At 41.8% G+C, this 26,113-nt stretch overlaps 1 protein-coding gene across 1 annotated transcript in view; it reads left to right on the plus strand.

The window, feature by feature from the left end:
* The window catches only part of lrmda (leucine rich melanocyte differentiation associated), a 1,122,127-nt gene that overhangs the window by 714,113 nt on the left and 381,901 nt on the right, over positions 1 to 26,113 (plus strand). Inside the window, exon 5 of the mRNA XM_072282716.1 lies at positions 23,451 to 23,574. Coding sequence (XP_072138817.1) covers positions 23,451 to 23,574 — 124 coding nt within the window. The remainder of the gene's footprint in view (positions 1 to 23,450; positions 23,575 to 26,113) is intronic.

Consider the following 26,113-nt stretch of genomic DNA (forward strand, 5'->3'; position numbering starts at 1 on the left):
CTTGGTCTGAAACGTCAGCTGTGTGTTCATATCCATAGATGATATGTGTGCCTAAGGCTTTCACACAGTACTGTAGGGACTTTGATAATAAATTTACTTTGAACTTTGAACTTCAGTTTGAAATTGGCTGGGTGTCAGAGAAAGTGAATGCAAGGGTAATGGGTGGGTTGATCATTTGGCTGGGGTTCTGTAAGGGCATTAAACTTTTGCAGGGATTCACTGATAAAATTAACTCAGGTGGTGGGATCACTGATAAAACTGAGATAACATGGCATGTGGCTCTGATGGAAATCCTAACATAAAATTATTAATAAACAGACTAATTGAGCAAAAGAATGACTTGTAGATCTTATGTCTGGAGGAATGAGGTTGTCTCATTGAACAATAATAGTCTACTTTTCAAGAAATTAAATGTTAGAATCAGAATCAGGTTTAATATCATTGGCATTTTATGATTATGATTATAAGGACACGCAGTCCCCTTTTATTGTCATTTAGTAATGCATGCATTAAGAAATGATGAAAATGTTTTTCCAGAATGATATCACGAAAACACATGACAAACCGACTTAAAAACTAACAAAAACCACATAATTATAACATATAGTTACAACAGTGCAAAGCAATACCATAATTTGACAAGAACAGACCATGGCACAGTAAAAGTCTCAGAGACTCTTGAAAGTCCCATCATCTCACGCAGACGGTAAACCACCAGCGCTGCCAACTTGCCGATGCAGCATCCTGGAAGCATCCGACCATAGTCCGGCTTCGAGTACGTCCGAAAACTCCGAGCCTCCGACCACCGAGCACTGAGCACCACCTCTGCCAAGCGCTTCGACCCTGGCCCCGGCAACAGGCGATACGCAAAGCCGAGGATCTGGGGCCTTTGTCTCCGGAGATTCTCAATCGCACAGTAGCAGCGGCAACGAAGCATGCATTTCAGAAGTTTCTCCAGCTGTTCCTCTGCTCTTCTCATGGCTGTCCCCATCAAATCCGGACTGTGCACGGCACCCCTAGTTACACATATCGATATTCATTTGGAACGGCCATGCGTGCTGCGTCGTGCCGCCATTTTCTCCTTCCTCCTTGTCATGAAATTTGTTAACTTTGTGGCAGCAGTACAATGCAATACATGATAACCATATAACCATATAACAATTACAACACAGAAACAGGCCACCTTGGCCCTTCTAGTCCGTGCTGAATGCTTACTCTCACCTAGTCCCACCGACCTGCACTCAGCCCATAACCCTCCATATACCTATCCAATTTTTTTTTAAATGACAAAATCAAACCTGCCTCTACCACTTCTACTGTAAGCTCGTTCCACACAGCTACCACTCTCTGAGTAAAGAAGTTCCCCCTCGTGTTACCCCTAAACTTTTGCCCCTTAACTCTCAACTCATGTCCTCTTGTTTGAATCTCCCCTGACGAAGGGTCCTGGCCCGAAACATCGACTGTACCTCTTCCTATAGATGCTGCCTGGCCCGCTGCGTTCACCAGCATTTTTTTGTGTGTGTTGCTTGAATTTCCAGCATCTACAGATTTCCTTATGTTTGCGCTTTTAAAATGATATATATGTACTGTATATTAAATGTTTAAGTTAAAATAACTTAGCATGTGGCCAAGTGGTTAAGGCGTTCGTCTAGCGATTTGAAGGTCGCTAGTTCAAGCCTTGGCTGAGGTAGCTCGTGTGTCCTTGAGCAAGGCACTTAACCACACATTGCTCTGCGACGACACCAATGCCAAGCTGTATGGGCCCTAATGCCCTTCCCTTGGACAACATCAGTGGCGTGGAGAGGGGAGACTTGCAGCATGGGCAACTGCTGGTCTTCCATACAACCTTGTCCAGGCCTGTGCCCTGGAAACCTTCCAAGGCACAAATCTATGGTCTCATGAGACTAACGGATGCCTATATATAAAGTTAAAATAAGTAGTATCAAAACAGAAATTTTAAAAAAGTAGTGAGGTAGCGTACACGGGTTCAATGTCCATTTAGGAATCGGATGGCAGAGGGGAAGAAGCTGTTCCTGAATCACTGAATGTGTACCTTCAGGCTTCTGTACCTCCTTCCTGATGGTAGCAATGAGAAGTGGACATGCCCTGGGTGGTTGGGGTCCTTAATGATGGACGTCGCTTTTCTGAGACACCGCTCCTTGAAGATGTCTTGGATACTCATAACCATGATGGAGATGACTAATTTTACAACTTTCTGCAACTTACCTGTGGGGTATCACCATGCACCACCCCCCCACCGATACCAGATGGTGATGCAGTCAGTTAGAATGCTCTCTACAAAAGCTTTCGAGTGTTTTAGATGACAAACTAAATCTCCTCAAAGCAGTTAAGGTCCAAAGTGATTTAAGTGCTCATGTACCTTGATTACAGGCAGGTGTAGAAATTAATTAAAAATGTTAATTGAATGCTGACCTCTGAAGAGAATGAGAACTCAAGGAAGAGAGGTGGTGCTAGAACTGTATAAAGTCCTGGTAGAGTCATACCTGGAGTGCTGTGAGCATTTTGTTGAATACATCCAAACACTGTTCTTACCTTCCATCACAGTGAACATGATCCTCTCCTTTTCCTTCACCCTCCAGTTCAACATCTCTGAGGACTTAACCTGGTCCCAAAATATCGATGCAACTATAAAGAAGGCAAGACCATGACTATATTTCATTAGGAGTTCAAGGGGATTCGGTTTGCCACCTGAAGTTCAAAGTCAATTTATTATTAAAGTATATATATAATATACAATCTGAGATTCCTTTCTTGCTGGCAAACACAGGAAAACAAAGAAAGGTAATAGAATCCACGAGAAAGTACATATAACAAAATCTGGCAAATATCCAATGTGCAAAAGAGGACAAATCATGAAAATAATAATTTAAAAAAGTAAACAAATGATATTGAGAATGCAGGATCCCCGAAAGTGAGTTCACAGGTGCCAGGGTCAGTTCAGCACTGAAGCAAGTGAAGCTGAAGCCGGACCAGGAGCCACAGGTAGGAGCGCCTATTGCATTCACATCTGGTCAGCCCATTATAGAAAGGACGTGGTGTCCAGGGAGAGGGTGCAGAAGAGGTTGACCAGCATTGAAGAGCTTGTGCTGTAAAGGGAAGGCTGGGCAAAGTAAACTGGTGGAGTTTGTATGTTCTCCCTGTGAGCCTGTGAGTTTCCTCTGGCTGCTCCAGTTTCCTTCCTAAGACCAAAGACATACCGGTTAGTAGGTTAATTGGTCACTATAAATTGTCCTGTGATTAAGGTAGCATTAAATAGGTGGATTGTTGGGAGGTGGGGCTTGTTAGGCCAGAAGAGCCTGTTCTGCTCTATATCTCTAAATAAAATTAATAAAATATCATCATCATCATCGTCATCATTATGTGTTGTGTTATATGACACAGGTGATCATAGTCCCATGACCATGACTGTGCTTAGCAAATTGTTCCACTGTGGCGGCTTGCCCACGCAGCAAGCGAACCGGCTCCAGCAGTCGCCGGCGAGCCCACAGCCGGCGGCAACCGAGACGACTCTGAGTGCGGGGCAGACCTCAGCCCAGAAGCCAACGTCGCTTCCGCCCCGCAAAGAGCGGGGATTGCTGGGAGCGGGTACTTAAGCACGCGCCGATTCAAACAGTGAACGGTTCAACCCGACCCTGCTCGAGTCAGTGTGTTGTTTTCACTCGTAGCGTATCAGCACGACTACATTACAGAGGTGGTTTGCCATTGCCTTCTTCTGGGCTGTGTCTTTACAAGATGGGTGACCCCCGCCATTTTCAATACTCTTCAGAGACTGAAGAGTATTGATTGAAGAGATTGAATCACTAGTTCCTTTTTCACTCTTCAGAGATTGCCTAGTGTCAGTGGTCGCATAACCAGGACTTGTGTATACACCAGCTGCTCGTATGACCAACCCCCACCTGCTCCCATGGTTTCACATGGCACTGATCAGGGGGGTAAGCTGGTGCGACACCTTGCCCAAGGGTGACTTGCAGGCTTGCAGAGGGAAAGAGCATCTTACACCTCCTTTGGTGGAGATGTATCTCCACCCTGTCTCCTGTTTAACTATGTTAAAATAAGATTGTCACACGTCCCAAGATACAGCAAAATACTTTGTTTTGCATGTCTTCTTTGGAGTGACAGGAGCTGAGGGCCGACCAGATAATTTATAAAATTATGAGAGGTACAGACAAAGTAAGACAGCCGTTATTTTTCCCCAGTGTTGTCAAAATGTCAAATACCGAAGGGCATCTACATAAGGTGAAAGGGGGCAAGTTCAAAGAAGATGTACAGGGCGAAATGTTTTTTTACACTGACGGTGATGGCTGCCTGGTATGCACTGCTGGGGTGGTGGTGGAAGCCAGTATGATAGCAGCATTTAAGAGGACCTTAGAAAACCACTTGAGTATGCAGAGAATGGAGGGATATGAACCACCTTCCGGCAGAAAGTGTCTTTTGCTTTCTTAATTTGGCATAGCATCATGGGTCAAAGGGCCTGTTCCTGTGAAAACTGTCCTCATTTGAGAGGAACGCATGGATTTTTAGTCTTCAAGGTCAATTTCACAGCTGACCATTGCTAAACACTTCGATGATCGCTGTGAAACCTTACAGTGTTTTGGCAATGTCACCAAATCTGCTCGTGAGCCTACAGCGCCAGCAACCCGGGTTCATTTCCCACTGCTGCCTGTAAGGAATTTGTACATGCTCCCTGTGACTGTGTGAGCTTCCTCCTACGTTCCAGAGTTGTATGGGTTATAGAATGAATTGGTCATATGGGCGTAATTGGGCAGCCTGGGCTTGTTGACCTGGAAGAGCCTGTTATTGTGCTGTAACTCTAAATTTAAAAAACCATAAATAAAATAGACTGACACATCATCAGTGTATAAGTAACCTAATTCTATCTGTATCTGATAGATAAACTTTCAAATGGAAATCTGCATTATGCTTTACAGAATGGTAGCAGAGCACTCTACTGCAATATGGTATGAAAAATTTTAACATGGACTTACAATTAGAGAGATTCCCAATCACTCTAGGCTGGAGCTGTGATGCAGAAGTAATGCATTGGGTTGGGAAAGGAAACATTATTGCTAATCAAAATTTAAAAAGAAAGCAAATCCTGGAAATATGAATCGAAGATGAAAAATTACTGAAAAAAAACACAGCGGGTCGGGCAGCATCTGTAGAAAGAGAAACATTTAGCATTCTGACAAACTGAGTCACAAACCTAAAACATCGGCCATTTCTCTTTCCGCAGATACTGCCTCACCTGCTGAGTTTTGGCAGCATTTCCTGCTTTTAAAAACTATTGTTAATTACACTGAACTCATTTGTTCAAGATTACAGAGGCAAAGAGCAATGAAAGATTATTAGTTTGGTAAGGAGAACAAATTCTTGTCGTTGCTTAGTATGCCATATATATTTTCCCAGAACTGGGGAATCAAAAACTACAGGGCAGGGGTATAAGGTGAGAAGTGAGAAATTGACTAGGGATCTGAGGCGAAACCTTTTCAGTCAGAGAGTGATCAGTATACGGGAAAAGTTGCCAGTGAAAGGGTTGAGGCAGATACTGTATATTAGCAACATTTTAAAGGTACTGTACTTGGACATGGAAATGGATGTGAAATGTCACAGAAATGGACATTTGAGATGCAGGACAGATGTTCTGATAGTCACAAAGTCCAGGATCATGGAGTCATGTTTGGAGGATAATGGGTAAGTCAAGAGAAAAAATTTCTTCCTTCAGAGAGAGGCCGACCTGTGGAATTCTTGAACACAAAACAGTTGATGTCATTAAATATATCAAGAACCAGTTAGATATTTTTCTCAAGGCTGGTAGGATTAATGTTTATGTGGAGGAAGCTGGAACAAATTACTGAATTTGGATGAGCAACTTCATGGTCTATTGCTATTTTTGTTTTCTGTGTCTACTCTATGTCCCATTGTTTCATCGGCTGCAGTACCATGTCAATTTGATAGATGGCCATAAAAGGGTCAAGGTTTTTTTGTAAAAACACTGATGACAAAGAAGTACAAAGGTTGGTGCACAAACTCATCTGGGCCAACTGAACATCTTACTATTAAATGCCGACCGCAATACCTGCTCTGGGAGTTTACTGTAGTGTTCATCAGCACTCTTTACTTTCCCAAAGATGCTTAACAGCATCATCTGCTCTCTACAAAACAAACATCCGGGCAGTCTGTTATTAATTGCAGGAGACTTCTATAATGTTAAACTGCAGGTCATTTTACCCAAACGCCACCAACACTTCACTATGGCTACAAGGGGAACAAACAGACTTGACCATATTCATGCAAACAGATGCAGTATTTACAAAACCATCGCACGCCCTCATCTTGGACTCTCTGGCACCATCTCCATATTGTTAATCCCAGCATACAGATTGCCGCTGAAAATGGAGAAACCAGTCAAGAGGATCATCACTGTATGGCCAAATGAGGCACTCTCTAAGCTTCAGGACTGTTTTGAATGGATTTACTGACAGGTGTTCATGGAGATTGCCGCAAACAGAGAAGACACAGACCTCGAGGAATATGTCACATTTGTCACCAGTAACATCACTAAGTGCGTAGACGATGTTGGTAACTCAAGAAAATTATCTCACTGACCAACCAGTAGACCTGGCTGAATGCAGAGGTACACTTCCTATAGAAAGCCCAGGATGTTGTCTTCAAGTCCGGTGACAGAACAGTTCTCAGGGCAGCCGTGAGAAACTTCATCTTATGCATCAAGAGGGCAAATGTCCCCACATGCTTCAAATCAGCCACCGTTATCCCTGTAGCAAAGAACTCTATACCTTCAGAACTAAATGACTACTGCCCAGTGGCACTGATGCCAATCATTATGAAATGCTTGGAACGGCTGATAATGGCACATCTAAAAAATTCCATTTCTGCCACATTGGACACCCATCAATATGCTTACTGACAGCATCTCTCATTCATCTAGCCCTGAAACACCTGGAAAACAAGGATACTTATGTCAGAATGCTGTTTCTGTATTTCATTTTGGCATTCAACATTATTGTCCCACAGACCTTGGTGAACAAACTCCTATTTCTTGGTCGAAATGCACCACTATGCAACTGGGTGTTGACTTCCTAATGAACAGACCTCAGGCAGTAAAGTTGCACAAACGCTCCTCCCTCTTCATCACCCTCAATGCAGGTGCCTCCTACGCCTGTGCATTTGAGCCCATTGCAAAAAACTCTGCTCACGCATGACTGCATGGCCAAACACCCAAGCAATGACATCATCATGTTCACTGATCATAGCACAATGGCGGGGTTCATCCCCAATATTGATGAGACTACCTACAGAGAAGACGTGGAAGAGCTCGAGGTCTGGTGCCAGGCAAATAACTTCTTACTCAATGTCAAAGGAGACGATTATCAACTTCAGGAGAACCAGCACCACTCTCACTCTCCTTTAGGTCAGTGGCACAGCAAGCAGTTTCAAACTCATCTCACACATCCTCTCATGGTCCCAGAACACATTCTATACAGTCGAAAAATGCTCAGCAATGCCTTCATGTCACAGAGATTCGAATATAATCCAAGTGCAGAATGAGAGACACTGAAGCAGGATCGATAGATCACAGACTTTAATGTGAACAGTGTTAAAGGGAAAGGAAACAATAAACACTAGGCCAAACAGGGCCATTAACTAAAACTCTCAAATGGAAAACGAAGCCTACACTGCAGCTGAAAAGAACAGCTAAGAATTAAACAAATACGGGTAGACTTCAGTTTCAGTTGACTCAACGGTGCAATTTCTCAGGCAAGGCGGAATGCAGGAAGTAAAGTGTTGCTGTGTCCAAGTCTCAACAAATACTATGATGCAATGAATAGAGCTGAATACTATCAAAATGAAATAAGGTTCGTCCATTGTCATCGATGAAGACCTCGGCACCATTAGTAGAGGTTAAGTTGCTAGCTTGAGACTCAACCCGGCACGGATGGAAAGCGTGCCCGGGAGCGGCCCGACTGGATTTGAACTTGGGAACCTTCGCTCTGCAGTCTGGTGCTGATGTCACTGCACCACCAGCCAGCTTATGATGGTGTCAAGACAAGCGCTTGATTTGGATTTAAGTGAGGGAGAGTTACTTAAAGTCAGCCTCACTCTCTCTTCCCAATTCCCATCTGGATCCAGTGGCAAGACAAGAGACAAGATGGCTGGAGATGGGACTAGGCGCAGTGGATGACCAGGACATCTTCTGTGTCTTGTCGTGCTCTACACATTCCAAGACACTTGCAGAGACCGCCTTCTTGACCGTTGGACCTTCCATTGGTCTCGTCCGCTCAGTCCACCGGAGTCTGTCTTCACATGCTGGGATAGACAACTCTCTGTCTCATCGAGGGTTTGAGACCCATCGGCTACCCTCGCCTGGTTTAGCTGGCTTGTCGAAGCCGTTGCCCGGGGTGCGGCTGCTGTCGCATGCAAATAGCTACGAGGAGCCACAGGTGAGAGCTGAGTGCCAGGTGGGGACCAAAGATGGACTAACCACCCCATACACCCCATCAAAATGAAATAGTAATTAGCTGACACGTTCATATTCAAGAGTGCAATTGCTGAATCGGCTGCGCTGCCGAATCTGTGGTTGTGACATTTTACTTTCTGAGGAGGCTAAAGAGAGCTGGACTTTGGACATATATACTAAGAAGCGTCGTAGAAAGCATCCTAGCAAGCTGCATCTCTGCTTGGTATGGAAACTGCACGAAAGTGGATAGGAAGGCTCAACTGCCCAATGCATTACTGGCAGCAGACTACTGTACATACATAAAGGTGCCAGAAAAGGGCTGGTAAAATCATGAAAGACCTATCCACCCTGCTCATGGACTATTTGTCTCACTTGCCTCAGGGTAGAGGCTACATAGCATCCATGCCAGGACCACCAGACTCAAAAACAGTTACTTTCCTCAAGCAGTAAGGGTGATCAACACCTCCACCCACTAGCTCTCCACACCCTCAACACCACTACTTTATCAGTTCCTGTCATCCTGTATAGACACTCCTGTGCCTAGTGTCACTTTATGGACATACAATTAATCTATGTATATGGGCTAAATTATGTGTTTATATTTATTGTGTTTATTTTATTATAATTATTGTGTTCTTTATCTTTTGTAGTATTTTTGTGCTGCATAGATCTGGAGTAGCAATTATTTCATTCTCCCTTACACTTGTGTTCGGGAAATAACATTAAACAATCTGGAATCTTGGACAAACAGCTGAACAAACAATGTGCAAAACGAGACAAATTGTGCTAATACAAAAAGAATAAATAAATAATAATAAATAACCAGGTCATAAATGTTGAGAACAAGAGTTGTGGAGTCCTTGAAAGTGAGCCCATAGGTTGTGGGTCGAAGGGTTTCTGCTGAAGGGTCTCAGCCCGAAATGTCCTCTGTCCTTTTTTCCATAGATGCTGCCTGGCCTGCTGAGTTCATCCAGCATTTTGTGTGTGTGTTCCATAGGTTGTGGAATCAGTTCAGTGTTAAGTTGAGTAAAGTTATCCAGTCTGGTTCAGGAGTCTGATGGTTGAGTGGTAATAATTGTTCCTGAACCTGGCGCTGTGTGCATGTGCCTCCTTCCCAATGGCAGCAGCAAGAATTGAACATGGGAGTCCTTGACGATGGAAGTTGCTTTCCTGCAGTAGTGCTCCATGTAAACGTGCTCAATGGTGTGGAGTGCTTTAGCTGTGATGGTCTGGTCTGCATGCACTATTTTTTGCAGGCTTTCCCCATTCAAGGGCATTAGCGTTTCACCACCAGGTCGTGATGCAACCAGTCAATATACTCTCCAGCGCACGTGTATAGAAGTTTGACAAGGTTTTAGCTTACATGCTAAATCTTCGCAGACTTCCAAGAAATTAGAAGCACAGCCCTACCTTCTTTGTAAGGGCACTTATGTGCTGGACTCAAGACAGATTCTCTGAAATGATTAACACCGAGGAAGTGATCAAGTTGCTGACTCTCTCCACCTCTGACCCCCCCCCCAGTGAGGATTTGCTTGTGGACCTCTGGAGTCCTCCTCCTGAAGTGAACAATCAGCTCCTTGATCCTGTTGACGTTGAGTGAGAGCTTATTGTTGTGGGACCAGTCAGCCAGATTTTCACTCTCCCTCCTACCTGCTGGTTTGGCCTGCGACAGTGGTGTTGTCAGCAAACCTAGATATGGCATCAGAGCTGTGCTTAAGCCACACAATCATAAGTGCAAAGTGAGTCGAGCAGGGGGCTAATCACACAGCCTTGGGGTGCACCTGCACTGATGGAGATTATGGAGCCGATGTTCTTGCCAATCCGAACTGACTGGGGCCTGCAAGTGAAGAAATCAAGGATCCGGTTGCACAGGAAGTATGGTGGCCTAAGTTTTAGAGTTTATTGATTAGTTTTGAGGGATTATCACTGTTGTGACTAGCATTTATTACCCTTCATTCAGTTCTCTTAAGCCACTTTCTTGATGTATTTCAATGCATCTAGTAAATGCTCTCATATTTGGTTTGATATTCCAGGATTTAGGCCATAAGATGAAGAAGGAGAGATAAGGTGTTTCCAAGGTCAAGATTATTTGTGACTCTGGGGCAAAGTGAATTTACGGCAGCACAGCCGCCTAAGATCGGGATTCAATTGCCACTGCTGTAATGGGAATTTGTATGTTCTCCCTGTGACCGTATGGGGTTCAGTTAGTGTCAGTGAGTTGTGGGTGTGCCAAGTCAGTGCCGGGAGTGTGGTGACACTTGTGGACTGCCCAGAACAAACCTCACTGATTTGATTTTATGCAAACAATGCATTTCACTGTAAACTTTGATGTACATGTGACAAGCTCAAACTACATTTATTATCAAAATATATATACTATATGCAACCTTGGGATTCATCTCCTTACAGGCCGCCACAAAACTAAAAATCCCAATAGAACCCATTAAAACAGGAAGACTGTCAAACACCCAATGTACCAAAGAAAAAGACAAATTATCCAAACAATTGAAGTAAGCAAATAACATTTGGAACGAAGAGTCCTCAGTCACGAACCCAGTCACAGACAATCCAGGAATCAGTTAGTTGCAGACCACAGTCGCAGTTCAGCGCAGAGACAAGTAAACCTCACGAGCACTGAGCTGAAAACTGGCCTATCCCTCTCTTCCTGCCCCATCACCCTGCCTTTTTCAACCTGGTCGGCTGCTTAATTCAGCCAAACAGCAGGTCTTTCCTCGTTCTTGGACCCAGGCCCTGCTGCTTCGATGCACTCTTGGGCCTGGGTCCCATCGGCTTGATCATTTCAATCTGGCCCAGCGCTTAAATTGGTCAAACATTGGCTTATTCCTCACTCTCGGGCTCAGGCCCTGCCACCTCAACTTTGCTTCACCTCGGCTCTGCGACTTTGAATTACTTCCAAGTCTACTCCAGCAATGGCAAGACATTGACTCATTCCCTGCTCTTGATCCCAGCTCCTGCCACCTTGAATCAGCCTGTTTCCACCATGCCGGAACCATCCTGCACCTTTGAGATTTCAATTCACACTGCAAAGATGCCAGGTCGTGAAGGCAGTTCAAAAGCTCAGCTCAGAAAGGAAAGTTACAGGCTATTGATTGCAGTGATCATTTTTGAGACCTGGTGAAGGGTCTCGATCCAAAACGTCGACTGTACTCTTTTCCATAGATGCTGCTTGGTCTCCAGTATTTTGTGTGTATTGCCTGGATTTCCAACATCTGCAGATATTCTCCTCTTTCTGATAGCAAAAAGAGTGATTAACAAACTAGTTAACAGTTTTGTTTGCTGCCAGAAAGTTGACAATGTATTTCACCAGTGATATCTTAAACCAGAACAAATACCACTAATCTCTCATTAATGCTCCCTTATGCCTTCCCTTGTCTTTCAAAAGGTAAAGATAATGTGTTTGGGAGCACTGTTTAAAAAATATCTTAATGCTTCTTGGGCATCTCTTAGCAAGCTACTAGTCTATTGAAGTTTATAGGATCTGCAGGGTAAATCAGACTAGAATTTGTAGATTTCTGTTTCTAACTGTACCTTGGACCTGTAATATCAGTGACCATTGATAGCCTAATCATTAGTTTACTGCAAGGTTCCAGGCCATTGGCAATACCACAAAATAGCCAAAAATGACAAGGAATGCAAATCAGGTGTTGCCTGTATATTTATAGAGGATATGTATTCTTGTAGCTGCTCTCACTTGCTGCCTCTTTATTTGACCTCAGGGACACAGATAAATTTTGTGTCAAGAAAGTTGCTGAAATCTCAACATTTCTTAATTCTCAACATTTTCATTCAAGTTTGGATTTCCTCCATCATTCATAAGACCTCGGAGCAGAATAAAGCCGTTCAGTCCATTGAATCTGCTCTGACATTCCATCATGGCTGGTTTATTATCCTCAATCCCATTCTCCTGCCTTCTCCCTATAACCTTTGGTGCCCTTAAAAACCAAATTCCACTGTAAAAATACCCGATGTCTTGGCCTCCACAGCCTTCTGTGGCAATGAATTCCATAGATTCGCCACCCTTTGGCTAAAACAAATCCTCCTCATCTCTTTCTCGTAGGACATCATTGCATTTTGAGAATATGCCCTCTTGTCCTAGCCTCGCCCATTATTGGAAACATACCCTCCACTTTCACACTGTCTAGGCCTTTCAATCATTGATAGGTTTCAGTGAGATCCCCCCATTCTTCTAAACTCCAGGGAGTACAGGCTCTGAGCCATTAAATTCTTCTCATACATTCAACCTTTCATTCCCAAGATCATTCTTGTGAACTTCATCTACATCCTCTCCAATTCCAGCAGGCCCTTTAGATAAGGGGCCCAAAAATTCTCACGATACTCCAAATGCAGTCTGATCAATGCCATCAAAGCCTCAAGATAAATATCCTATTATTATTCAAATTCTATAGATCTCCTTTTCCAATAGCTACCATCTTGCACAGGTCCAGATAACTCACCCTCATTCTTCGAGACCTTAGTACATTAGGCACTGTCTGTATCAAATATCTTGCGAAAGCCTCACCATTCTCTTGCTTTATTGATGTATTCGTGATCCGCCTTTCTTACCTCTGATAACTACGACTAAAAATATTGATCCCCTGCAACTTGAAATTCTTTCCATAAGCTTAGTTGACTTCTGCTTTCCTCCATCGTAGATTTGGAACCCTTCTCTTGTATTTCTCTGGCACTTTGCTAGGTTTTTCTCCCCTTGTGTTAGAAGTACTATATTATCAGAAGATTATTCTTTACTAAATTTTTTTATTTAGAAGTGAGCTCAAAATTAGAATTTTTTAGTGTTTACTTGTACTTTGACCAAAAATATCACAATATGGGTGGGTAGATTCAGATTGCTGCTGAGAACATGGTTTGCCTGGTGCTGTTAAGACTGAAAAAATATTGGGATTCAAATTAGTTCCAAATGCTTAACTCAAATTGATTTACCTTGGAGCCGTAGCAATAAAGATGAAATATATTATTGCCTTCATGGCTGCTACTTATTTTGTATATGATGCTGACAATTTTTGTTGGAAGGAAAACTAATGGAGCATTTAATTAATTCTATATTTATTTAAAATTAGCCCATCTCCTCTGGCATTGCTCACAGTAAATTGGGAGGATATGCTATTTTTTTAAGAGCAGTTATTTTGTATGATGGAATACGTGAAGTGCTGTTACATAATTAAGGTTGGGAATTGTTGTAAACAGATACTTCCTGAATTTGTTTATTGGTACTTGTTGTTGCTAAGGAAAGTTTATCTTATAAGATGGCACTTTATTCAAATCTCTTGCTCTGACATCTGGGGAGAGTTCAGCCCATGAATGTTTGAGATAAGTGTATTTAATAAAATGCCACATTTTCATTGGTTTAATCCCAATTAATTTAAGTTTTCTTTCTCCCATGAAACTTAAAGCAATTGAATACGAGAATGATTTATCAAGTACTGTTTCGTGTGACAATGCAGTGGCAAGCTGTGTGCTAATGTAAACTGAAGTTTATTTTTTACTTGCTTTCCCATGCAGTATTGACTCTGTTTATCTAATATCCTCCTTAATAGAATCTTAGAGCTTTAAGGTACAGAGAAGGCCATTTGGCCCACAATCTTTGTACCAAAAATAATAATTATTGGGATTTGAATGGTTGCTGGGGTGGGAGGATAGGGATATGTGAAAGGAGATAGGTATGAGATTTTGTCCATGCCACCATGGCATTATGAACAATGAAAATATTAATAATTTCCTTCTAAGATATTCATCCTTAACATCATCTTTATTACCTTTCAAAATTATTCACCCCTCTCTTTTCTTCCATTATTTCTTCCAGAGGTAATGGAGCATTTGAATGTGGACTTGCTATTTCTTTATGGGAAAAAGAGAGATAATAAACACTCTCACCAGCTACCATTGGATAGAAGCTGCAGCAATTTTGCCAGATTTTTAACTGAAGTGGAGAGCAATAATAACACTCCCTTAACTACCTCATACTGTAATTAATCCTTGATGAAAAGTCAAAACTCAGAGCCTGTTGACTCAATTTATTTCTTTCACGTAATGTGCGGTTTCACTGTCAGCATTTATTGCTCAGTACTTCACAAAACAATATACAGTATTTACCATGGGCAAGTCAAAGTCGACTTTATTGTCATATGCATAAATGCATGTATGCACAGGTGCAATGATAAGTTTGCTTGCAGCAACATCTCAGGCACATAGCATTAGGGAAACAACATTCACAGAAAAACTTCAATTAAACATAAATTGTGCTAAATCAGACAAGAGATACCATAATTCCCACAACAAACAGATCTATTGAAATGCAAAGTGGTCACACTGTTGTCGTACTGAGGTAATCATTAGAGTGGTGCCAGTTGGTTTAAGAAACGAATGGCTGAAGGGAAGTAGCTGTTCTTGAACGTGGAGGTGTGGGGCTTTAGGCTTCTGAACCTCACCTTGAAGGTGGGTGTGAGAGGATGGCATGGTCTGGATACTACCAAAGTTAGAGTCCATATGAAGTGTCTTATCCCAAAACATTGACTGTCTATTTTCCTCTGCGGATACAGCCTGACCAGCTGAAACCTCCAGCATTTTGCTTGATGGAACAGATTGCAATCTCTGGAATCCCATGTATCTTCACAATACTCCAAATTTTGGGCTGCTCCCAAGGAAAGGGTTCTGCGTTGGAATGGTCTCTCTTTCTCTTTCGATGCTGTTGGAGGATGGTACTGAAGTTCTGGGTCTGTGGTTTGTGGATTGGACTGATGAACACTGAGCTGAACTGAGTATGGACACTTTCGATTTTTGTTTTATTTTCTGTCTTTTCGCTCATTCTTTCTTGTTGCTGTTTGCGTGTTTTGATTTTTTGCTCGAGAGGGTTTAATGTACTTGTTGCTGTTTGCACAATTTGTGTTTTTGCACGGGGGTTTGGTTGATGTTTTTCTTTGAATGGGTCCAATGATTTTCTTTGTTTTGTGGCTGTCCGTGGAGAAGATGAGTCTATACTGCATACATACTTTGATAACAAATGTACTTTGAATCCTTTGAATTTGACCTAACCAAAGCTTTATACAGCTGCAATGTGGCTTCCAGACTTCTAAGTTCAATACCCCAACCAATGAAGGCAAACCTGCCATAAACCTTCTTTACTACTACTTGCCACTTTCAGAGAGCTATGGACTTGCACCACAAGATCCCTCTATACATCAGTGCTCCTAAAGGGCCCTGCCGTTTACTGTGTGCTTTCTCTTTACATTTGACCTTCCAAAGCGCAATACATCACTTTGAACACATCAGTTTAAACTCTTCCAACTCAATTTCCAACTGATCACTTTCTGGCTGTGTCCTTTGACAAATCTCTTCATAATCCACAGCTCTGACAATTTCTGTGCATCTACAAATGTGCTGAACATTTCATCTACATTTTCATCCAAACCATTTAAACCACAGCACTGATCCCTGCAGGATACCCCTAGTAAAAGACCTCCACCACGACCCTTTGTCTTCTATGGAGAAGCATATTTTGACTCCTATCTACCAACTGTCTGAGGATGCTATGTGTCTTAATCATCTTCTCCTTTCAAAGTTAGGAAGCCCCTGTTATTTGGAGACATTTAAAAAAAAAGAAAATTTTAAAAGTGCATTAAAATCATAATAACATGTCGAAGACATTAAACTAATACAGAATGGAAAAATAAGTAATTGAACATGGTTTTTTCTTCCTCCTTTCCTATTGGGCATTCCCATTCCAATGGAAGGATGCTCTAAGTGGTCCGGATGGTGCAAGATCACAGATGGATTGGAACTGTAACTCTCCTTGCGCTAAACTACACAAGTCCAGGTCATGTTTACCTGCAAGCCACTGAATGCGGGCAGTTCCGTTTGGAAACACCAGTAAGAGCGAGAATCATTTTGGGCCACTGTGTTCAACGTGTATGGGGAGTATTTCCTCTGGCCAAGACAATATCATTTTAAAAAATGGAAGCACGTGCTTTTAGTTTTGGTGATGGTTACTATTTAGGTGAGAAGCAAGAATGCTGGAAGTCTTCTTCTCATTGTTCTGTCACTTCACTCAGACCAGAAGGATCTTCCATATCATCCCTTTGAAATTAGTTTGCACAGTAAATGCTCCAAATGCCCAGCAGCATTGAGCTGCTAGGAATTCCAACACCTCTATATCTATTTTGAATTACCTCTATCTCTGGTATTCTGCTCCAGAATATGTCACTGGGTAAACTGGATCCTTTCATTACAACAGTCCTTGGTAAAAGAATTGGTGTATCCATAAGGTGCCCCTGGATTTGGAAGGAACCAGATCACCCAAGTCTTTTGATATCAAAGGCAAATGAGTGTCATTTTAAGAGTATCTCTCTGTTCTCTTTAAGTATCAGTGCTTGCCTGCTCTTAGACTTGTTTTCTTTTGACATCTCCAAAGTCCGGTTTCTATGAGTGTAGCATTTTAGTTATGGTGGAGCTTCCCAAGATCATTTGAAAGAGTGAAATCAGGCAAAGGTGACTGAACCATGGAATGAGATGTGGAACAAATCACCAAAATCTTTGTCAGAAAGGCCATGTTTTGAGTGTGCATTATTAGGTTTCTAACTCATAGTGTTTGTAGAAATTAGAGCTGCCAATTATGAGGTACTATTATTAATGAGGGAAGATATCTTTTTTATAATCTTTATTAAAACCAACTGTTTTAACCAAACTTCTAGTCACGAATGTTTTCAGAGACCCGTTTCTTGGCTCAAGGTTCTGTGAAGTTTATGAAATGCTATTCCACCGTTTAGATTTTTTTTGTTAAGTTTTCGAAACAGCAGCTGGACAGTGCTGTCAACACAAAAGTGATAATCACCCCCCTCCCCCAGCCCCCACACTCTCCCCTCTTACACAACCTGTATAGGTCAAAGCTCTGGAAAGGACTGCTGAGTTTTAGAAGAAAATGCACTCATCAGCTTGAATCAGCAGAATTTCTTCAAGATCGTTGTCTCAATGTCTGGCATTCTGCCAACAGCAGACAACTGCTTCAGAAGGGTTCCTCACATAAAGTACAAAATTAAACTGCGGAGAGGTATGTGGCAACACACCCATCCAAATAGAAATGACTGTCTTGACAGAAAGGCCTAATTATCTCTCAAAATAATGTCTTTGCAAACCATCACCTTTCCAGAAATGGGAATTTTATTCACAGCTCATTGTAACATGGCAACGATGGCTTTAGTTTTATCTAAGCATTTTACTCAAGACAGTGAACAAGTACAATACCTAAGGTTTATTGACAGTTTGCCTGATATTAATTTGTGACATATCCGTGACAACAAGTGCAACAGGAAAAAATGCTAGAAAAGCTCAGCATCAGTGGAGAGAGAAGCAGAGTTAATGGTTTGGGCTATCATTACATCCTGAGAAGAAGTTATTGACCTGAAACATTGACACTGCTATTCCCTCTGTCTGCAGGTGCTTCCTGATCTGAGAACTTCACACATTTACTTTTTGTAAATGTTTAGAACAGAGACACAGGATTAGACCATAAAACACAGGAGTAGAAGTAGGCCATTTGGCTCATTGAGTCTGCTGTGTCATTTTATCATGGTTGATTGACTATCCTTAGATGCATTCTCCTGCCTTCTCCCCCTAACCTTTGATGCCCTTGCCAATCAAGAATCTATCAACCTCCACTTCAAATAAGCCTATGTCATCAAAAACCAATTAAGATGGAGCGATCATGTTGTTCGGATGAAAGACAAATGTCTGTCGAAACAAATCTTCTACTCCAAGCTTAAAGAAGGTAAACATAAAAGAAGCGGACAACAGAAGAGATTCAAAGACATCTTAAAAGCCAACATGAAGAAACGTAACATCGACATCAACAATTGGGAAATCAATGCCAAGGACAGGAAACTCTGGCAAGCCATCATCCGAGAAGGAACAGCAACTTTCGAAGCCAACAGATGTGTAGAATTAGAAGAAAAGAGAAGAGAATGGAAAGAAAAGCAGCAACAACCAAAGCCCGATCTGCCATCTGGAACTACCTGTCCTGAATGTGGAAGAACTGCAAAAGCCAAGACTGGACTCATGAGCCACTTGAGAGCCCATAAGTAGATCAACAGAACGAAGACCATCATCCTCGACCTCGAGGGATAGCCACGACGAGAAGTAGGCCATTTGGCTCATTGAGTCTGCTGTGCCATTTCATCATGGTTGATTGACTACCCTCAGATGCATTCTCCTGCCTTCTTCCCCTAACCTTTGATGCCCTTGCCAGTCAAGAATCTATCAACCTCCACCTCAAATATACCCAATCAGGAATCTGATGGCAGTGGGGAAGAAGCTATTCCTAAAATGTTGAATCTGTGTCTTCAGGCTCTTGTACTTCCTCCTTGATGGAAGATGGCATGTTCTGGGTGATGGAGGTCCTTAATGACAGATGCCGCCTTTTTGAGGTGTCATCTTTTGATTCAACATGCAGTGAAATGAGTTTTTTTGTGTGAGCAGGCTGTGATGCCTTTTGAAGCCCATTGAGTCTCACCCAGAAGCTGTCTGGGAGAAGCTCTTTGAAGGTGTTGAATTCAAGAATCCAGACAAGGCTTTCATTATGATAAACCAGCAAAACGCCACACCTACATTTAGCAATGGGATACATCAGATGGGTCTAACAAAGGTAGCTCATGATAGCATCATAAAAACCATAAGATATAGGAGCAGGATTAGGCCAATCAGTCCATAGAGTCTGCTCTGCCATTCCATCATTATCCCTCTCAACCACATTCTCCACCCTTCTCCCCATAATCTTTGTCACTCTTACTAATCAAGAACCTATCAACCTCCGCTTTAAATATGCCCAATGACTTAGATCCACAGATGTCTGTGGCATTGAGTTCTACAGATTCTCCGTCCACTGGCTAAAGAAATTCCTCCTCATCTCTGTTCTGAAGGGACGTCCTTGTATTCTGAGACTGTGCCCGCTGATCCTAGACTCCCCCACTACAAGAAACGTCCTCCCCATGTCCTCTTTTTCCCTTCTCATCGTTTTCACTACTTTTGCTTTTGTGTCCTAATTCATTCATTAAGAAGTGGCAGAAATGCAAACTTCCAGACACTGTGATGATGAGTCATTATAGCCAGCTAGACTTTGCATTGTCTATTAGCAGCCAGCATTTGTCCAAATAAGACAGCAAACGACATGAAGGATTAAAAGACTGTTTATTCCCCCAATGAAACGGTGGCCTGATAGCATAGTGGTCAGCTGTAATATTAGAATTCAGTTCTCACCTCCCTCTGTAGGGAGTTTATACATTTTCCCCGTGACCACTTGGGTTTTCTTCCCACATTCCAGTTTCCTCCCAGACTCCACAGATGTACAGGTTAAGGTTAGTAAGCTGTGGGCATGCTATGCTGGCACCAGAAACGTGGTGACCCTTGTGAGCTACCCAGCACAATCCTCGTTGATATGATAGTGCTCTGCAGTAGTGTATCGGTTGGAACAATGCTATTATACTTCGGGGTACTAGAGTTCAGCGTTCAATTCCGGCACCATCTGTAAGGAACTTGTATGTTCTCCCCATGACCACAGATGTTTCCTCCTGGTGCTCTGGTTTCCTCCCACAGTCCGAAGACGTGTTAGTTAATAGGTTAATTGGGCACTCTAGATCATCCTGTAATTTGCTAGTGTTGAATAGGTGGGTTGCTGGGCGGCATGTCTTATTAGGGCAGAAGGGCCTGTTTTGTGCTGTATCTCTAAATAAAACAAATAAGAGGCATTCCTTGGGAAATAAAAGATATTGAGTAATGAGAGTCATTGAAATGTCGAGCTCCAGATAACAGATTTCTCCCCATCCCATTATTTTATATGAATCCCAACTTTCATTCCCTTATAATTTAAGTGAAGAGTTCAGGAAATCCATTGAGTGCATTTACTCTTTTTTTAGGGGAAAACAATTTTCCTTGTGTTTCCTTAAAAAAGACATCCATTATATCTAAATGGTAGTTGAAGATCGATGGCTTTGGCATAGTGTGAGTGACTGCACCAAATGCAAAGGGCCATAATTTGCTGTCAAGATCTTAGTGAGCCTAATGGCAGTCACCAATATTTATGTGCAATTGCTACAGCACTTAAGGTGAGATGAGACATAGAAATCTACAAGTTTCTCTCCAAGAAATACCGCCGTGCCACTTATTTCAAAGGCAGAGTCTTGCTGTCTCCACCAAGGGAAGTTGATTTACTTGTGAGTAATGTATGATCTAATTTCATCATAGAATATCAATATTTTATATCAGAGTCACTGGTCCCTTTTCACCACGCAAAGTATTAATTACTGCCTAGTCATTTCTATAATGGGATGAGTCTCATTTTGCTATTGCATATGCACTGCAAGTATATATAATGCTAAATTTGAAGAAAAATATATTACTATGGTGCAGTAGTGGAGATGGCTCCCTCACGGCCTCAGTAACTTCGGTTCAATTCTGATACTGGGTGCTGACTTTGCAGTGTTTCAACAGTCTCCCTACATGACGTTGGTTTTCTCCAGGTTCACCAGCTTCCTCCAATATCCCAAAGAGGATTAGATGGCCTCTGCAATCAGTCCTGTGTGGGTGAATAGGTGGTTGAATCAGGGGAAGTTGATGGGAGTATGTGGAGAGTATAATAGGCTTCATATAAGTCAAAGTCAGAGTATGTTTATTATCATAGTTCATATACACTCAACGGCCACTTTATTAGGTACCCCCTGCATTGCTGAATCTTTTGCTGCTGTAGCTCATCCACTTCAAGGATCAACATGTCGTGCATACCGAGATGCTCTTGTGCACACCACTGTTGTATTGCACGGTCACCTTCCCGTCAGCTTGAAACAGTCTGGCCATTCTCCTCTGACCTCTCTCATTAACGAGGTGTTTTTTTTCCCACAGAGCTGATGCTCACTGGATGTTTTTTGTTTTCAGACCATTCTTTGTAAACTCAAGAGGCTGTTGTGTGTGAAAATCCCAGGAGATCAGTAATTTCTGAGATACTCAAACCACCCCCTTCGGGCACCAACAATCACTCCATGGTCAAAGCTACTCAGGTCACATTTCTCCCCCATTCTGATATTTGGCTTAAGCAACAAGTGAACTTCATGGCCATGTCTTTACGTATTCAGTTGCTGTCATTGCTGTCACATGATTGGCTGTTCAGTTTTTTTGCATTAACGAGCGATGTACAAGTGTACTTAATAATGTTGTCACTGAATGTATGTTGTCATATGCTACTTTGAGATTCATTTTCTTGCAGGCATTTGCAGGAAAATAAAGAAATACATAGAATTTATGAAAAATATAGATAAACAAAGACTGACAAATAACCAATGTGTAAAAGAAGACAAATTGTGCAAATAAAAAGCAATTACCAGTAACATGAGTTATAAAGTCTTTGAAAGAGAGTCCATAGATTGTGCAATCATTTCAGTGCTGAAGTAAGTGAAGTTATGCACGTCAGTTCAGGAGCCAGATGGTTGTAGGATAATAACTGTTCCTGAACCTCATGGTGTGGCACCTGAGACTACTATACCTCCTTCCCAATGGTAGTAATGGGAAGAAAGGATACCCTTGATGGTGGCTTTTCTTTTTGATGATGGATGCTGCTTTCTTGGGGCAGTGCTCTATGTGGGTGCGCTCAGTGGTGGGGAAGCCTTTGCCTGTGGTGGACTGGGCTGTAATAGGTACTTGAGGGCTCGTTAGGCTGACTGGCCTGCTTCCAAGCTTCTTTTTAATTCTCTCTGTCCAATTTCTCTGGTTACAATATAGCTGTTCTAAACCCTCTTCTTGTTCTTGTGTTATCAATTTCAAGAGAGACAGTTATGTTCCATGTCCTTTCATGTTTGAGATACCCTTTTATCCTTGCTCTGACTTTTCAGCAACCTTTGGTGACTTAATGTCAGGAACAAGTTCAGGAGAATATTGCAATAAAATTCTCCTTTCAGCCAGACTTTCATCAGAGTTAGATTTGGTCATCTGAACTGCTGATATCTTTCTGTAATAATATAGATTAGGGATTTTAGCTATTAGGAGAGGTTGGGAAATTTTGTTTTATATATAAGCTTTACTTGTCATGTATACATCGAAACATATAATGAATTGTGTTGTTTGCGTCAGTGACTAACACGATCTGAGATATCCTGGGGGCAGCCTGCAAGTGTTACTATGCTTCCGGCACCAACAGGCCCAAAGCTCACCAACCCTAACTATACATCTTTGCAATGTGGGAGGAAACCCACATGGGCGCAGAGAAGCATACAAACTCTTTGTAGACGGTGGCAGGAATCAAACCCCGATGAGTGATAGATGTGACTGTAAAGAGATTTTGCTAACCTCTTCGCTACCATGCCACCCTATATTTCTCCTTGTCATAAGAACATAAGAAAAAAGAAATAGGAGCAGGAGTAGGCCATCCGGCCCATCGAGCCTGCCCTGCCATTCAATAAGATCATGGCTGATCTGTCCATAAACTGATCCTCCCAATAACCCAGGGTGTTGTAATTACCCTGCGGTGCTATTTGGAGAATTCACAAATTTCCATTGTTCTATCTAATGTTTTTCTCCCCCTAATCGAAACCATTATTTGATCTTTTTGTAATGCTTTGGGTTATTGCTGTGTTTAGTCAAAGTGTTTCTGCATTATTGAATTTCTATTCTTCAAAAACTCTTGACTGCTAATAACGTCCTTTGGTACATCTAGATGTTAGGAAAGACAATAATTCAGTGTAGGCTCCTTATAATATCTTAAGGAGGCTTGAAACAAAAAGTTTCTTTGCAAGTTCAATTTTATACGTTTTGATTATTTTCTGGTTTTTATAGAGTACAATGTGGACTTGCTTCCTCTGTTTCCTTTGCATCTCCACATTGGACTGGTTCCAGCGAATGGCGAGATTATTATTCACCAGGATCTTTCTCATATTTCTCTTTCCAGGTACTTTGTTCTTCATAAATTACCAAACCTGAAGTTCCTGGATGCCAGAAAGGTTACGAGAAAAGAACAGCAAGAGGCAAGCACTCGTGGTGCCTTCATGAAAGTGGTGAAACCCAAAGATCTGGTAAAGTATCAGTCATGTGATCAAACAATGTAATCTTTATTCAGTACTACATATGAGCATGAAAGAACCAAGAAAGAAAATTGCTATTTTTCTTGCTGCAGATGTTATTTATGCTTCTGTTAACCTGTGATTCCCACATTCAAAGTGCATATACAAACATATTTTATCAAGTAATACATACCAGCTTCTGGGTAGCAGACAGTTATTTTTTATTGTTCCTTTCCGTACCTTGTGGCACATCAGGTGGCAACCTTGCCATTTCTTTAGGATTTTGTCTGTTTTTCATGAGGCTGAGTTGCTAGCTCAATGCTCAACCCAGCACGGATGGAAAGTGTGCAAGGAGCCAGCTGAATTCAAGTCCGGGACCACTCTCCTCAAAGCCTGGTGTGAATACTGCTACATCACTGACCAGCTTTTCATTTTTTTACTCGTACGTAATTTGATTTGTCCGTGAGGTGGAAAATACCACAAATATCACTCTATATGGTAACTGCACCTTCACAGTATGGTAATGAACGGCATCAAAAACACCTCCGACTGGCAAAAAGAAAGGATTTTTAAAAGTGGAGAGAGTGAGAGAGAGAAAATTAGACCTGCTGTTTATAGAGTAAATGTGGGGCTTTTGAATTTAATGATATTACATGAGCTCTTTCATATATTAAAGGTGTTCATAAGTTAGGCATTGGTAACCGGGGGGAGGCCTGTATGTGTGTTTATTTAGTGTCTCCTTAACTGAATTGGCCTTTTGTTGAATTAGGCCTAGCATTAAGGAACAGGGTTAACACCTTTATCTCTTTCGACCACCTTTTCAGCTTGATGCCTCCTGTTTATTATTATGCCTTTTTATGTGTTGACAATTTATGCTTCATGACAACTGATTAAAAAAAAATCTCCTGTGAAGTTGAAAACTTTAATCACACGAGGGAGTTTTTAATGACCAGATTTTGACCTCATTTCATTTGCCTAAGCACAGATCAAAGTGGACGAGGCCTGTCTGATTCCAGTAGTGTTACAGGGTATGACAGCACTTCACATCAAAACGACAGCTCAAGTACAGGACCATCAAATTGCTCAATTATATTCCGGGCCTGTAATTATTCCTCTCCATTTTTTTGTGTTGCAAAGCCTGCATTTGTCATTTCATTGACATAATTTACCTCATGATTACCTCACTAATATTTTGGTTGCCGCCGCGGATGAAGAGATAAGGAGGCAGCATCCGTTCTTCTTATTTTGCAATTGATGGGTTCTGATATAGCAGCCATAATAACCTCTGGAGGGCATGTATAGACAATGTATTTAATTGCCTTCATCATTCCAATTGTCTGCTGACCAGAACCGCAGATCACCAATTACTGTAGCTGCGTCCAGACCTGCAGGTAATTTGATTTTTGTAGAAGAGTTGATAGCATAATTGGATAACTTTGCTATTTGTTTATAAATCTTGCCGTTCCTTCCTCTACGCGACATTATAGCATTCAAGAGACAAAGGGAATATACATGCAGTGGCCAATTTATAAGGTACACTTGGACACCTCCTCACAATGCGAATATCCAATCAGCTAATCATCTGGCAACAACTCAATACGTAAAAGTATGCAGACATGGTCAAGAGGTTCATTTGTTGTTCAGACCAGATTTAGATTAAGTTGGCATCGGGTTTGGAACAAATGACATGGGCTGAATGGCCTGTTCTATGTTGTAAATTTATACTTCCATGCATGCCTCTGTGTACCTTTGCTAAATGGGTGCACAACCTTGAAGTTAGCCATTTTAAACCAATAATCTCAAATGTCATCTGAAGTTTTCTGATAATTTTGTACTGAAAGCATTCCTGTCTATGACCCTGATTCTTCCCAGATTCCCCAGTGCAGGAATCGCTTTTTTCTTCATCTGCAAGAAAGCAGCATCCATCATCAAGGAAGCCTACCATCCAGGTCATGCTTTCTTCTCACTGCTGCCATCGGGAGGGAAGTACAAGAGCATCAGGTCCCACACCGCCAGGTTCAGGAACAGTTATTGCACTTCAAACATCAGGCTCCTGAACCAGAGTAGATATCTTCACTCACCACAGCACTGAACTGATTCCACAAACCAAGGACTCACTTTCAAGGACTCTACAACCAATATTATCAGTATTATCTATCTATCTATTTATTATTATCATTATCATTATTATCATTGTTGTATTTGCAGTTTGTCTTCTTTCGCACATTGGTTGCTTGTCTGTTTTTGTTTCTGTGTAGTTTTTCATTCATTCTATTGTATTTCTTTGTTTATTGTGAATGCCTGAAAGAGAATGAATTCCAGCATATTATATGCTGGCACATAGGTCCTTTGATAATAAGTTCACATCGAACTTTGAATGAATCAGCATATAGGAGGGAGATTGAAAATCTGGCTGAGTGATGCCACAGTAACAACCTCTCACTCGATGTCAGTAAGACCAAGGAGCTGATAATTGATTTCAGGTGCAGGAAACCGGAAATCCAAGAGTCAGTCCTCATCAGAGGATCAGAGGATCAGAGGTAGAGAGGGT

This window comes from Mobula birostris, chromosome 18, assembly GCF_030028105.1.
Source record: "Mobula birostris isolate sMobBir1 chromosome 18, sMobBir1.hap1, whole genome shotgun sequence".
NCBI classification, from domain to species: domain Eukaryota; kingdom Metazoa; phylum Chordata; class Chondrichthyes; order Myliobatiformes; family Myliobatidae; genus Mobula; species Mobula birostris.